This window comes from Histoplasma capsulatum (assembly GCF_000150115.1).
Source record: "Histoplasma capsulatum G186AR genomic scaffold supercont2.18, whole genome shotgun sequence".
Lineage (NCBI taxonomy): Eukaryota > Fungi > Ascomycota > Eurotiomycetes > Onygenales > Ajellomycetaceae > Histoplasma > Histoplasma capsulatum.
This window is the reverse complement of record NW_025544818.1, coordinates 170,312-184,728: the sequence shown is the minus strand read 5'-3', so window position 1 is coordinate 184,728 and position 14,417 is coordinate 170,312. Positions and strand designations below refer to the sequence as shown.

Below are 14,417 nucleotides of genomic sequence, written 5' to 3'. Positions count from 1 at the left end.
GCTTCTCTATGCAGCGGCGCCGCTCATCCTGCGTTCCGCATACCAGGCAAAACATGTGACGGCAAAAAGGGTATGGTATTTGTGGTTTTTGTGCTTTGCGTTTATATGTTTTTTTTTTCCTATTGGTTTTAATTATTTTTTTGGATTTTTTTTTCTTTTCTTTTTATTTTCTTTAGACATCTATATATACGAGGACACGACGGGTGGATGGATATGTGTTACAACTTGGCCTTGGCGCGGCGTCTTAGTGGTTTCTTCTCTGCGGGGACCCGTTTGTATAGCTCGTCGAGCAGCGCGCGGTATGTGGTCACGGTCTGGGGACGTTTGAGTTTCAGGCTTGCGTTTGGATGGGGTTGTTAGCTAAGGGTGTGTATAAGGGGGAAAGGGAATAAAAAATATATATAAGAAAACCACTCACGTTGGCGTCAACAGCCCATTCTCGATAGAAAACGGCTCAACCACCATCGCGACGGCCTTCACCTTCTCAAAGCCAGCGAGGCGGTGCTCTTTGCCCGCGCGGTCGAGATCCGCCTGCACGGCGCTCACAATCCTCTCATCCGCCGCCGCTTCGCGGATCGCCTCCATGTCATCTGGTGCAATGGTCTTCTCCAGCACGCGGCTTGCAAACGTGGCAAATGTGTCTGGCTGCACGCCCATGATGGCCACCAGTGCCGTCTGCGCGCTGTCCCCGTGCACGAACGCCTGCGAGATGTACGAGCATGCTGTCTGATAGATGCCCTCCAGGCGCTCGGGCGAGACGTACTCACCCTGCGCAAGCTTGAGCAGGTTCTTTCGCCGGTCGATGATGGTAAAGTGGCCCAGATGGTCGACCTGGCAGACATCGCCGGTGCGGAGCCAGCCGTCCTCTGTTAGGGCGTTGGCAGTCTCCTCGGGGTTCTTGTAGTATTCTTTGAGAATGGAGTTGCTGCGGAGCAGCAGCTCGCCGCGCGGGTACGGTTTGTCATCGACGAAGTACTCCATGTCCGGCAGGGAGACGAGGCAGGCTTCAAAGCCGGCTTGCAGCGGGCCACAGTGGCCTGCGGTGAGGTCAGACCTGATCTGGCAGAGGCCTGTTGCGTAGCTTTCGGTGAGACCGTAGCCCTGCATAATGGTGCAGGCGAAGGCGACGCGGAGGAATTGGTGGAGGGATTGGTCGAGCGGTGCGGAGCCGGAGACCATGTTGCGGAGCCGGTCGAAGCCAAGACCAGAGCGGACATTTTTTGACCAGATGCGGTCGTAGAGCATGTGTGTGTTCGTGGGAGATTCGGGGCGTTGGATATTGGCGATTTTGGTGTTGACGACATGCCGGGATAGAGTGCCCTTGAAGCCGGGGGCTTCGACGGAGGAGGCGCGGATAGCGCTTCCGAAGCGGTTGTAGAGGCGCGGGACGGAGGCGATCAAGGTGGGTCTAAGGACTTTGAAGTCGTCAACGAGCTCGAGAATGTCGCCGTGGAAGTAGCCGATGCTACCACCGGCCCACAGAGACATGTGTTCCATAAGACGCTCGAAGATATGGGCGAGGGGCAGATAGGAGGCGAGGATATCGGTGGGATAGTGCATGCAGGAGCCCATGCCGGACGAGGTGGCGGAGACGGCGTTTCGATGCGTGAGGACGACTCCCTTGGGATTGCCCGTGGTGCCGGAGGTGTAGTTGATGGTAATGATGTCGTCGGGGGAAGGAGGGTTGTAAGGGCGGTTCAACGAAGCGCCCAGTTCTTCCACCTCAGACAGGGTGTAGATCTCCAAGCCGGCTGCGGCGGCCAGCGGCGCAAGGATGTCCCGCTTGGAGTGGCCTAGCTGTTCGCCGGCATCCAGTGGATCCATGCAGACGATGAGCTTCAGCAAGGGCAAATCGCGTTTCAGCTCGATCAAAGTGGAAACATGGGGCAGTGACGTGACGACACAGCGGAGTTCCGCATTGTCAATGATATATTTCGTGCCCTCAACCCCGAGGGTCTCGTACATCGAGACGGTATACAGTGACTGAGACATGCATGCTAGATCTGAAAGGTTACAAGAAAGGGCATGTTAGCAACTGTTAATTGTATTCATTCACGGGAACGAAAACACACAGCTGCAATTCTCTGACTTCACTCACCTGTGATTTGCCATTCCGGCCGGTTCTGGCACCAAAGACCAACACCATATTGTGCACCCTGCACACCAATGCGGGAATGAAGCTCGACCAAGCCGACGCCAAGGGCCGCACGACGTTTCTGGACGGTCTGATAGTCTATCCACTGGTACGGACCCCAGGTCTTGGTAACGGGATCCCAGGCACGAGCTCCCAGGCATCGGTTCTTCGGGTTTCGACTGACTGTTGATAGTAGTAGGGTAATATGATCAGCAGAGGAGATGATAATTGAAAAGAGGGGAGAGAGAGGGAAAAAAAAGGAAAAACAAATAGAAAAGAAAAAAAAGAAAAGATAAGAAAAAAACAAAAATTCCCGTTTCCGCCCGAATTGAATGAATTGAATGAATTGAATGAATTGAACTGAATTTGGTCCGAACTACTTACCACTGGACTCGAAAATATCATGGGCGGTGAGAACCTGGAGAGAAAATAAATATCCGACGGAAGGATCAATTGAGTTAGCTAGCCTGCGACCAGGGGGTCATGTCGCGCATTCTTCACTCGACAGGGTTTACTACTATACGTGCATCTGAAGTTTCGGACACGAACCTGAGGATCCAGCGTCTTCAGCAGCTCCCCACTGCCAGACTGCCAGTGACGGTATATCCTCGAGCGACCTGGCCTTTCGGTGCCGGGGAGGGCGATGCATTCGGGGATACCCTTGGGGGGACGCTGGGCGTAGGCCTCGCCGACGGCCTCGTACTCCCGCTTAGGCGAAAACATGACAGGCTTCTTATGGCAACAAATCCTCTTTCCCCAGCGTAATTCAACGGCAGTGAGTTGGGGGGGCGAGAGAGGTGAGTTTAGGTTAGGTTAGGTCAGGTCCAGGGGAAACAGAGATTTTGTTTCGCAAGGATGAGCGCTCGCGGGAGGACGACTCGAGGGGTTCGCAGGGATGAAGCAGCGACACACGATGAGGGAGGAGGAAGAAGAGGAGAAGCAAAGGAAAAAGGAAAAGAAGAAGAAGAAGAGAAAGAATACAACAAAGAAAGAGGAAGAAGAAGAAAAGAAGAAAAGAAGAAAAGAATACAACGATCCAAAGTCGTAACGAAGCACATGCCACACAGGGTTGCAGCTGCCAGATTTCGCCGGCGGGCGTACGGGTAATACGGCGGCCGTGGGTTACAGGTACATACATACTGGGAAGCATGTGCTTTGGCTGTATGTATGTGTGTATGGATGTGTGTATGTGTGTATGGAAGTATGGAAGTATGTGTGTGCATTATCGCTGCTCCTGCAGCAGCAGCAGCATAGTCGCCAGCGAACCACGGTAAGTATCGTATCATACCGTACGGCATAGATTACACGGCCTGGAACCAACCCCAGACGGAGCCGCCAAACGCCAAACGCAGGCCTCGGCACAAGCCCTTGCAGTGTCCCCCGGTACTGATTGGTTGCCCGTATGATACCCCGGTAACAGCAGGTAACAGGCCCCCTCCTGTGACCGGCTTACCTCGGCCCAGCGCCAAGACGATCGTGCAGAGTCCGCTGTCGAACCTCGGTAACTACGAACTACTCCAGATCTGCATATGAACAGGGGGCTTCGTGAAAGCATTGTTGAGGGATAGTCTGTATCCGGTGCTTTCCTCATAGATTGTATATATATATATATATATATATATCCATGACTATGACTGGGGGGGAACACGTCTGCGGGGCGCTTGAGAAATGCGGTAAGAAATGCGGCAAGATATTCTGTAGATATGATATTGGGGCTTGAGGGCGTCTAATGGAGTCGATACTATCTGACAGAGATTGGTTTGGTGATGCTGTCGACCATACCCGATTGAAGGGAGGGCGAGGATCTGCAGTAGAGAAACCCATACACACCCATTAATTAAAGAGTGAAGAAAGAAACAGGATGTGATATATATAACAGGTGAATGAATGAATACATTGGGCAGATAGATATTCGGTTTTTTTTTTATTTATTTACTCATTTATGTTTGTGCCTGCTCCCACGTTTTGACGTCCCATTCCATGTCCGATCCAGACATGGCCGGGCTTGTCCCCATCTCACTCCATGTGAGGGTGGGGATCCTTGCCTATGCTGTGGCAGGGACAAAGAGCTGTTTGTCCACCCTTGCCTGCGGGAGATTGGTTGCAGGCCGATCGGGCCCCTTGCGTGCCCGCGTTGGCTGCGTCTCATCCTTACCTATTCCCATCTCATCCACAAAGGCCCTGCGGCGGGATCGACGGAACACCTCGTTTATGAGCCGGATGTCCAGAATCTCCAGAATCAGAACTGACAGGGAATGGTATTTAAACCTTGTCGACGAACCGGGTTGAGTGACCTTTGGGGCAAAAAGTGCACAAAAAGCTTGCAGGAAGAGCTGATATCGGCATTGGCTTGTTCATCTGCGGATCTGAGGCGGTTTTCTTTGTAGTTACTCTGCGGCTAATGCTGGTGCTGGTTCTCGTAATAAGAGACGGCGCTGCTCTGCTTCGGAATATTTCTCATGGCTTCAACAGGCTACTTCGAGTTCGCCAGGCCCTAATAGTTGGTCAGTGCTAGTACGGAGAGGAGGAGGAGGAGGAGGAGCTCTTCAGCGACGCCAGCAAGGCAATGCACCAGCGAGTTAGCCGCCATCTGCCCAGCAGTCGCGGGAAGAGGGACCGGGATCGGGTTCCTCAACGTGCCTCCGGCGTCGAATGTCTGATCCTGTGCCGGGAAACCCCGGCGAGGGGGTCCCGAAGACCATGGGCATCTCGATCCCCCAGCAACAGTATGGGTTAACGCTGGCTGTGGCGGTGGCTGTGGCTGTGGGGGGTGCGGGAGACAGCGAGGGGGAAATCTTGAGCCCCATTTGGATGGAGTGGATGGGATGCTGGGGCGGATTCTCGGTACATGACTGACTGACTGTATTAGAATTTTTCTTTCTTTTCCGCTCACGGTTATGTCCACTTTCTCTCTTGTTTGCGTTGTGTGTGTGTGTGTGTGTGTGTGTTTTTTTTTTTTTTTTTTTTTTTTTTTTTTTTTTTTAAGAATAAAAAAACAATATCTGTATAGCTACGTGATAATAACCCTTCAATGAGTCAATATATGTCCCTACGCCGTGATGCGCATTGGGATTGGGTTATGTTGGCAAGCGCGTTGAGATAGCAAAACACTTCCGAAGCAGACAGATGAACATCGGCTAGTTCGCAGCACATACATGCATACATACATACATACAGGCGACAAGCCTGTGCTACGCAGCCGCTGTCGTGTTGGGGCGTAGAGCGTACCCATATGTGTCTGCTCAACTTCGCCATGAAAGGAGTGAGCGGTGTGTATCATGAAATGAAATAGCTATCGACCCCGACCCTCGGGCAGTGGCGGGTATATATATCTTTATAGAAAAAGATAGAAAAAGAGAGAGAGAGAGAGAGAGGAAAGACGAGAATAGATGTTACATACATGGCCCTACCAAGCCGCCCGCAACCATCATCCCCTTTCCGAGACAGAAGCTGGACCCACCAACTCTTAACACGACCAAGTCATCAATCACGAGAGATGAGATAGTGGGGGTAGTAGGGATAGCTGCTCTCTTTACCCGTGGGCATCCATATCGAATCCATCAACAGCCAAACCAAACCAAACCTATGCGGATATGGGGGCTAGCAAAGGGAAACGAAAAGGGCAAAACATCAGTATGTTGGTTGATTGATATTCGTATTCATATTCATAGTCATACATGATATCGACGTTCTTCCTCATGGAGGTTTTTCAGATACAGCTTTCTTCTTGTCCTTCTTTCTCCTTTCTCCTTTCTCCTTCTCCTCCCCTCACACAGCCCCCGTACTTCTCATGCAAAATTTCCTCACCTTTCCTCCATCCCTCCTCCCCATTCCCCCCCTTTTCCTCAAGCGAACGAGGACTAGCGGGGTGCGAAAAAGCCGGACATGAAGACGAGATGTAAATACGGATAACCCGCGCAGAAGCATGAAGGCTCCGACAAAGAGGAAGAGGAAGAAGGAAGAGGCAATGACGCACGAAACACAAAATGAATAATGTAACAAGCGAAAAAGAAAAAGGAAGATATCATCAAGTGAAAATATGAGATGGCAAAAATTTTTTGTTTTTTAATTATTTGAAAAAAAAAAGAAGAAGAGGGAGGGGAGCTGTGAAGATGCACAACGCACAACACTAGTATGGATGTTAGGATGAGGGCAAAAGAAACAAAAGATATTGAAGACGGATGGGATGGTATCGGATGTCTTTGCTTGTTTTCCACTTTTTTCTCCTTCGTTAGCTGCTTACAGGGTTTTTCCTCTTTTCCTCTTCTCTCCTTTTCGACACACCAAACGGATATAAAAAAGTCGGCAAAACGATACACTGGAGGAGAAAAAAAGAGAAGGCAAGAGAGAGAAAAACAAAACCTTGTAGCTATATTTACTTAAACATGTCTTTTTGTAATGTAATGGTAACAAAATTATATGCCAAAGAAGATGAGAAACAAAAAATGAAAAAATGAGAGAAAGGGAGGGAAAGGAAAAGGGTTAAAAAGGAAAGAAAATAAAGAAAAGAAAAAAAAACCTCAACGGGACCCTCTCACTTTCATTTCAATTTCCTTTTCTTCGACTTTTTTTTTTAAATTATTACCAAAGTGTTCTCCACCACCTGACACCTGATGTATTCCGCTCATGACGCCAAGGCAAGGATGGAGGGAGAGGAAAAGAGGAAAAAATAATATATCACGGGAGTCGCGCGGGGACGACAAGAGCAAGAAGATGGGGAGGATGAAAGGGGAATCTATTATTCCTTCTTAGCGGGGGCGCTCTGGATGTGACCCTTGCCCGAGTAGCCTTCACTGCTGATACCGGTGATGGGGTCCATTTTCTCTCTCTGTGTGTGCGTTAGCAAATATATATATATAAACATATAATATGTACAAGAAAACAGGACGGGAACAAAATAGGGCAAGGGTAAGGTAACGGGGAGGGAGTCGTTGATGAACGAAGTGATGGGAATCATATATATGAAACGCACCTTGGCATATTCGTTCGTAGCCTCTTGCCATTCCTTGGTCATGGTCTTGGGCGGTGACTTGGCAAACGAGCGCACGGTGAAGAAGATTACGCTGGAGATGGCGAGGTATTTCAGGACTTGCATCAAGACGCGGAGGCCTTCGCCCTTTGGGGTTTCGGCGCGCGGGCCGTGGGGGCCAAAGGCGATGTAGTAGGCTGGGCAGGATTTCGTCAGTATTTCTAGATATACATATATACATATACATATATATACAAGTTTACAAATTGTGGCGGGGGGCGATTGATACGGCTTCAATTGCAACACGGACGGTTTGGTTTGTCCATACAAAATCTCGGAAAAATCGGCATACAGAGAGAAAATCAAAGAACGAAAAAAAAAATCAAATCAAATCTCCAAAACGAAGAGAACAAGCAACACATACCAGCTTTCTTCTCTTGCAGGGTCATCTCACGCCAATCGACCTTCATGCGGTCCCTCAACTGCATCCACAGCTCCGCCTGCTCCTGGGGCGGCATGCCCTCCCAGCGCTTCTCAATCCCAGCCAGCGTTGGGTTGGCAATGGCATGCCCGGCGGCAGCGGCAGTAGCCATTGAGCGGGTCTGTTGGCTCTTGTTGGCGATCGTGCAATTGCTGCTACGGCGGTAGGCATAGAGGCATGCTCCAATTGTCTGGGGGGAGGAGGAGGAGGGGGATTGGCGGTATGCGCGGGCGGTCGTTGATCGGGTTGCAGAAGGCAGGCTTCTGGGCAGCGCTGTGCGGAAGGACATAGTTGGAGCGAGGGAGGAGGAGGAAGGGGTTTATGGCAGGGGCACAGAGGGGAGAATTGGCGTGGGAGGAGGGCCAATGCTGGCAGACAGACGGACAGATAAACGACGGGGCGGAATGGGAGCCAGCGAGCGTTGTTTGGAGGAAGTTGGAGATGGAAGAACGTTGTGTCCTTGGGGCGGGTTAGGTAAGCGGCGGCTGGCGAGTGATGAGTCAGCAGAAACTGAAATCATACGACGCGGATGTATACGAGTAATACAAAGGAGCCAGCTCTGTGGACGCCGGATAGTTGCAATTATTTACGCCTAGGCAAGACAATTGGATAGAGATTGCGAGCGTAGAGGGCAAAGAGACAAGCCAATGCGACAGATAACAGGGAGGAAGGAGAGCAACTACCACATAAGCCATGAAAAATGCCACAGATCCATCTAGAACAAGCCGAAGCGGAATCTGCCCCCAGGAACCCTCCATACAGGACAGCACAACACCTAGACAGACCCTGCATGCAGGCGAATTCAGCAGAGAGAGATGAAACTAAAAAGAAATCAATGCACGAAACGAGGACAATACAATGATTTTATACTGGATGCGCTTGCGCTGCTGGGTGTGGCCTGGCATCGATTCGGCGGCCCTCCTCCTTTGCTTCTCCTTTGCTTCTCCCCGCTTCTACTACATACACACATTCACATGTCCTGCTTACATCGCGGTATAACTTCCTCGTTCTATTTAACTCTTGTCTCTCCCCTTTTTTGTTCTTTTTTCATCCTTTCTTGCTTTTTTTGCCTCCCGCATCATCCCGCCACTGTCCACTTTTGCCCCATATTTCATCCCACTATCAAAAACAAGGGGGTAAAAAGGGAAGAAGATAAAACAAGCAAGTACAAAAAGCGAAGCATTAAGAAGAAAGAAAACAAAAACATTCAACATCAAAATCAAAATCAAAATCTCTATTTCTTCACGCTAGCTTCCTTCAGGGTCTTCCACTCGAGCTCATCCGTGTCGTCGGCGTGGATGCTGACATGAGGGTTCAAGGCGTTCTTGAGCGTTTCTCGGGTCGTGGCGTAGATCATGGATGACTGGTTTGCGGCTCAGTTAGCACTTTCTGGAAAAATTGGAAAGCAAAAGGAAGGAGTTTTGGTGGAGAGCCGGGTTACTCACGAAGGTTGGCGTTTCGCTGGGGACCCAAGAGATGAAGATGATTTTTTTTCTATTATGCGGTTGGACAGAGACATATCAGATATATTTTATACATATAAACGCGCGCGCGTGTGTAATCGGATTGCTTTGGGGGAAAGGACATAAACTAACCGGATACCCTCGCTCCCAAGGTCGAACTCGCCATCGTACAGCGCATACCGTGGCGCGGGCTTCCCATTGCTATCCTTGGCCTCGACCAACTTGGTGCGGAAAGTTTCGTAGTCGGTATCCTTCGACGACTCCTCAACGACGATCTCCTTCTTGTCATCTGAGATCTTGAAGATGATATATTTCAAGTCTTTGAATCGCAAGTTGTTGGTTGCTTCCATGCATTCTGCGCTTACTCGCACTCTGCATTTTGGTTAAGAATTTTATGTTTTGGCTTTCTGTTAGCACATGCGATTTTGTTTTCTGGCAAAATTTGTTCAATACGAGGCGGTGTAGAGTCCAGTTTATGTTTGCATCTTGTCATTCCTGCTAATGGCGACACACTTGAAGGTACCCCTGGACGTAGGCCGGGAGAACGATAGGAGAAACATGGAAAGAAGAGGAGGCTTGTGAGGTACGAGAAGAAGACGAAACATGGTTAACATACCCGGAGACCTAGCGCCAGCCAAGATACACGCATCCGATCAGCAGCTGACTCCAGAACATCCACAAAATGCCGTACATAAGGGTCGAACTGGGGCATCGTCATCACTCGCTTCTCTCTCCTCCTTCTCCACTTACCGACATGATTGCACACTGAACGTAGAGGACCGGACAAGAGGTGACGGGTTTACTTTAGTTCTGTGTTCGTATTTCAAGGAAAAACGGGGGAGGCGGTGGGGATCAGTGTGTTTCGTTCCGGGAGCGTGAACACTAGATAAATGGATAGATCCGCAGGACGGAGGGGAACACCTTAGCAAAATTGCTGCTGCTGCCATGGAAGCCCGTGGGCTGTTTGGGTAGATAATGCCATCACAAGACAATGGCCAGGGGCAGAGCAGGGCTCTGAGTAGGGAAATGAGGGGAGGATTTTGCAAGCTGTTGTCGTTTGGAAGATGTTACAGCGGAGCGCAGCACGTACCTGTGTAGAAGGGTAAGATGGTGTGGGGAAGTGGGAGTGGAAGATGTGAGAGACGGACGTTGTTAGGAGTCGAAGGGAGAAACAGAAGCGCACTGAGGAAAGATTGTTGTTTGTCGGAGGATGCGTGACGAGGGGCTGAGAAGGGGCGCCGTTCCCGACGAAACGGGGCGGCGGGCTGTTGTTGCCACTCCCAGGCATCTTACCACCACGACCCACCAGCGCCTAGTCGGTAGGCAGCCATCAGGAATGTTGGAAACTCGGCGGCCTGGAATGGAAGACGCATGCAGGGGGCGGACAGACAGACACGGAGATTACATCCTTCTTCACGCGCACAGTGAGGAAGCACCGGTTTTGTTCTCCCTAGTTAAATAGCCAGTTTGTTATTTTTATATATCCAACAACCAGGTACTTCCCCAGAGTTGTGTGGCCGTGGAAACCACTCCCTTGAGCTGTCGTCATAAACAAGCGCAATATTCACGTGAAAATGACTAAGCCACACATCGAGTTATAAATGATAAGGGGATAGAAATTCACCGAAGCAAGCAGGATAGTGATATTTCCGCGATCAGAGGAAAACTAATACGGAAAAGAGAGAAGGAAACAGAAATATTCTCAAAAAAAGTAAAAGTCAATCCAGAAGTCACATTTTTAGCTAATATTTGTCTATCCGAGATCCCAAGGGTACTATACAGAAAGAAGCGACTGTGGGAGCAGGAGGAGTGGAGAGGTTTCTCTATGTAGGTATCGCTCTGTCTCTCTCTCTGTCTTTGGTGTTTGGTGGATGGAGAGAGGAGAGGAAGAGAGGTGGGGGGCGAAGGGCTCGGGGATTCTGGTTCTTGCGTGCCGGTGCTGAGTAGATCAAGACTTGATGAGAGGAGACAGGATAGACGAGACAGAGGGGAGAAATTGGGGAAACGACCAAATGGACAAAAAAAAGGGCGGAAACAAGATACTAATAAAAGCTGGAGTAAACCAAATAAAAGTAGTATAAGACAGGTACACATAAAATTACATGAGAAGGAGAGAAAAACGACTATGAAAAATGGGAAAGCAAACCAACTGAAAACACTTCATCAAGACGCATAAACGCAAGGAGATACATCGATAGGCGAGATAAAGATTTCCACCCCGCGGCTCCACTCCCCCTCCCGGCCCAACCAACACACACACATACACACACGCAAGCCACACATAAAACATAATCATACAATGAATCGCTAAAAAGTATAGCCACCGAAGAGCTGACTGCTGTGGATATTTTTCTTCCTTTTTTGTACACTGGTCAAGTCAACATGTCATCGATGGATGACCTCAAGGCAGTAGCCTGGGATGAGCGCACTAAAAACAGTTTCTGTTTTAGAACATTCCACCGCCCATGCCGCCCATGCCGCCCATACCACCAGGAGGTCCAGCAGGGCCCTTCTCCTCTGGCGCCTCGACAATAGCCACCTCAGTGGTACCAAGTAGCGACGCGACGCCGCTCGCATCCACAAGCGCGGTACGAACAACTTTGAGCGGATCAACAATACCAGAAGCAATCATATCGACATACTCGCCCTTGGCGCTATCGAAGCCCCTATTGAAGTCGCTGGCGTGCTCATCGGTCAGCTTGCCGACAATGACACTCCCTTCCAACCCCGCATTCTCCACGATGGTGCGTGCGGGGCGAGTGATGGCGGACTTGACGATGCTGACACCAAGCTGCTGGTCGAAGTTGGTCGGCTTCACGGACGCGAGGCCGTTAGCCGCGGCTTTCAGGAGAGCGGTGCCACCACCTGGGAGGATACCTTCCTCAACAGCGGCGCGAGTGGCATTGAGGGCGTCAACAACACGGTCCTTCTTTTCGCCTACTTCAACCTCAGAGGCACCGCCAACTTTGATCACAGCAACACCGCCGGAGAGTTTGGCGAGGCGTTCTTGGAGTTTCTCCTTCTCGTAGTCGGAGGTTGTGGGGTCGGCGATGACGCCACGGATCTGTTCACAGCGCTGCGCGATGGAATCCTTGCTGCCATCGCCGTTGAGGATTATGGTGTCTTCCTTAGTGATGGTGATGGAGCCAGTGGAGCCGAGCATATCCGCAGTAGCCTTCTCAAGTTTCATATCGAGCTCGTCGGTGAAGACGGTAGCATTGGTGAGAATGCCGATGTCGCCGAGGATGCTCTTGCGGTTGTCGCCGAAGCCGGGAGCCTTGACGGCGGCGACCTGCAGTTGGCCGCGGAGCTTGTTGAGGATGCAGACAGCAAGAGCCTCACCCTCAATGTCCTCAGCGATGATGACGAGGGGTCGTCGCAGAGTGGTGGAGGCTTCAAGGGCGGGGATGATGTCCTGGACGGCGGAGATTTTCTTCTCAGAAAGAAGAATCAGGGGCTTCTCGAACTCAACTTTCTGTGCCTTAGTATCGGTGATGAAGTAAGGCGAGACGTATCCGCGGTCGAATCGCATGCCCTCAGTGACTTCCAGCTCATCCTCGATGGTCTTTCCGTCCTTCACAGTAATCACACCTTCTTTTCCGACTTTCTCCATGGCGTTGGAGATCAGCTTGCCAACATGGGTATCGCCATTGGCAGAAATAGTAGCAACCTGGGCAATCTCCTCCGTTGTGGTGATATCCCTCTTGTTCGCCTGGAGGTACTCAACAACAGCCTCAACGGCAGCCTGGATACCCCTCCGTAGGTCCATTGGGTTGCATCCTGCCGCAACATTCTTGACAGTTTCGGAGAAAATAGCCCGAGCAAGGACAGTTGCGGTGGTAGTTCCGTCGCCGGCAACCTCGTTGGTCTTCGACGCGACGTCCTGTAGCAGACGAGCACCCAAATTCTCGAACTTGTCTTGAAGGGTAACTGCCTTCGCAACAGTGACACCGTCTGTAATTCAGATTGTTAGTGTGATAGAGTAAAAAAGAAGAAGAACAGGTACAGGTGGAACGGGAAACAACCTACCCTTGGTGATCTTGGGGGAACCGTAGGAAGACTCAATCAAGACATTTCTTCCCTTGGGACCGAGTGTTGTGCAAACAGCCTTTGCAAGAGTGTCAATACCCTTGAGGAGTGCAGCACGACCTTCTACGCCGAATTTGAGTTCCTAGTACAGCCAATCTATTAGGCATCGACTCCACGGATACATGTAGGAGAGATCTAACAGCCACTGCAATTGGCTGCGGCGAATTGCAATTAAACCAAGAAATAGCATACCTTATGGGCGAATCTCTGCTGCTGAAGGCTCAAACCAGCGGAACGAAATCGAGACACAGGCGCGCGTGTGGGGGCAGAGGAAAGGACCGAAGCCCTGGAGGCAGACGAAAGAGCTCGCTGCATGATGAAGCTATTTTGAAAATATATTAAAGCTATATAGAATAGCGGGAGGGAGAGAGAGAGAGAGAAACAGCGCTACAAAACCCAAGCGAAATCCCACGAGGCAATGAGAACGGAGAGAGAGAATGGAAGAGGTGAAGCAGCGAAGCAGCGAAGAGATGAAGAGATCAAGAGGTTATAAAAAAATTGGAGGTTGTTTTTTTTCTTCGAAGGTTCTCCAGGTTCTTGGCGTAGAAGCCACTAGAAATGTCATGTGATATATGGATGAGTAATCATGTCACGTGTATATATCCGGTTGATTTTCAGGGACCACTCGTCGTCATCCCAAGCTTTCGCATCCATGGACTCAATTATTTGAAGGTGTGTGGAACTTAGGCTACAGCATGCATATCGCTTTGGGCTGTTCGCTGGGCTGCTGGGCTGCTGGGCCTGTGGGACTGTAGCATGATCCGTGAGTACCCGCTTCAGTATACGTCCATTCACACTGTGGAAGTTCCTATCCGGCCAACACCTCTGCATTGTCTGATATATGGACATGAAAAAAATCCAGAATGGAAGACTCCATGTGTTTCCTTCTGGAGAAATTAAAACAAAAGCAGTGACTGGTCATTAATTGCGTTAGGAATGTTTTGAAAAGGACAAAAGGAGCTGCAAACCGCAAGGAAAAGGAAAGTAAACGGGGAAACAAAGAGAAAAGAAAAAAAAAAGGTCCAAAAAAGGAGACCATAACCAATATGCAGCAGTACCTCGTTTCAAACCATGCGTCAGTCGATAAGAATGTAAGTTCAACCTTCTTCTCTTTGATGTGAGAAAGCGCGGCATATAGCGTTATGCAACCAGATGTCCTTCTCATGTGTCTTTAGTTGAAAAAAAAAAAAAAAAAAAAAATACGATCATTAATCTCATGGCTCATGGCTTGCTTCTTGGTAATATCAGCATTTCCATATCGCAAGCTGAAAACCAGTGGGG

At 50.0% G+C, this 14,417-nt stretch overlaps 5 protein-coding genes across 5 annotated transcripts; all 5 read right to left on the bottom strand.

Annotated features, from left to right (window-relative positions):
- Positions 1-178: 178 nt before the first annotated feature.
- On the bottom strand, positions 179-3,689 carry HCBG_08836 (long-chain-fatty-acid-CoA ligase; the record flags this gene model as incomplete). Its single annotated transcript, XM_045435885.1, has 7 exons — positions 179-336; positions 419-2,003; positions 2,099-2,317; positions 2,519-2,552; positions 2,684-2,882; positions 3,271-3,293; positions 3,588-3,689. The coding sequence occupies 7 exons, from the start codon at positions 3,687-3,689 to the stop codon at positions 219-221; spliced, it is 2,280 nt and encodes a 759-aa protein (XP_045283414.1).
- Positions 3,690-4,179: 490 nt separating this feature from the next.
- On the bottom strand, positions 4,180-5,366 carry HCBG_08835 (uncharacterized protein; the record flags this gene model as incomplete). The annotated part of the gene is made up of 3 exons (XM_045435884.1): positions 4,180-4,428; positions 4,653-4,994; positions 5,310-5,366. 3 exons carry the CDS (start codon positions 5,364-5,366, stop codon positions 4,180-4,182), a joined length of 648 nt encoding a protein of 215 aa, XP_045283413.1.
- A 1,422-nt stretch (positions 5,367-6,788) lies between these two features.
- On the bottom strand, positions 6,789-7,873 carry HCBG_08834 (cytochrome c oxidase subunit V; the record flags this gene model as incomplete). Its single annotated transcript, XM_045435883.1, has 3 exons — positions 6,789-6,962; positions 7,107-7,300; positions 7,528-7,873. 3 exons carry the CDS (start codon positions 7,871-7,873, stop codon positions 6,873-6,875), a joined length of 630 nt encoding a protein of 209 aa, XP_045283412.1.
- A 945-nt stretch (positions 7,874-8,818) lies between these two features.
- HCBG_08833 (cofilin) lies at positions 8,819-9,931 on the bottom strand (the record flags this gene model as incomplete). Its single annotated transcript, XM_045435882.1, has 3 exons — positions 8,819-8,947; positions 9,030-9,078; positions 9,180-9,931. The coding sequence occupies 3 exons, from the start codon at positions 9,395-9,397 to the stop codon at positions 8,819-8,821; spliced, it is 396 nt and encodes a 131-aa protein (XP_045283411.1).
- An 819-nt stretch (positions 9,932-10,750) lies between these two features.
- Positions 10,751-13,568, bottom strand: HCBG_08832 (hsp60-like protein; the record flags this gene model as incomplete). Its single annotated transcript, XM_045435881.1, has 3 exons — positions 10,751-13,001; positions 13,077-13,218; positions 13,329-13,568. 3 exons carry the CDS (start codon positions 13,449-13,451, stop codon positions 11,494-11,496), a joined length of 1,773 nt encoding a protein of 590 aa, XP_045283410.1.
- Between the last annotated feature and the right edge of the window lie 849 nt (positions 13,569-14,417).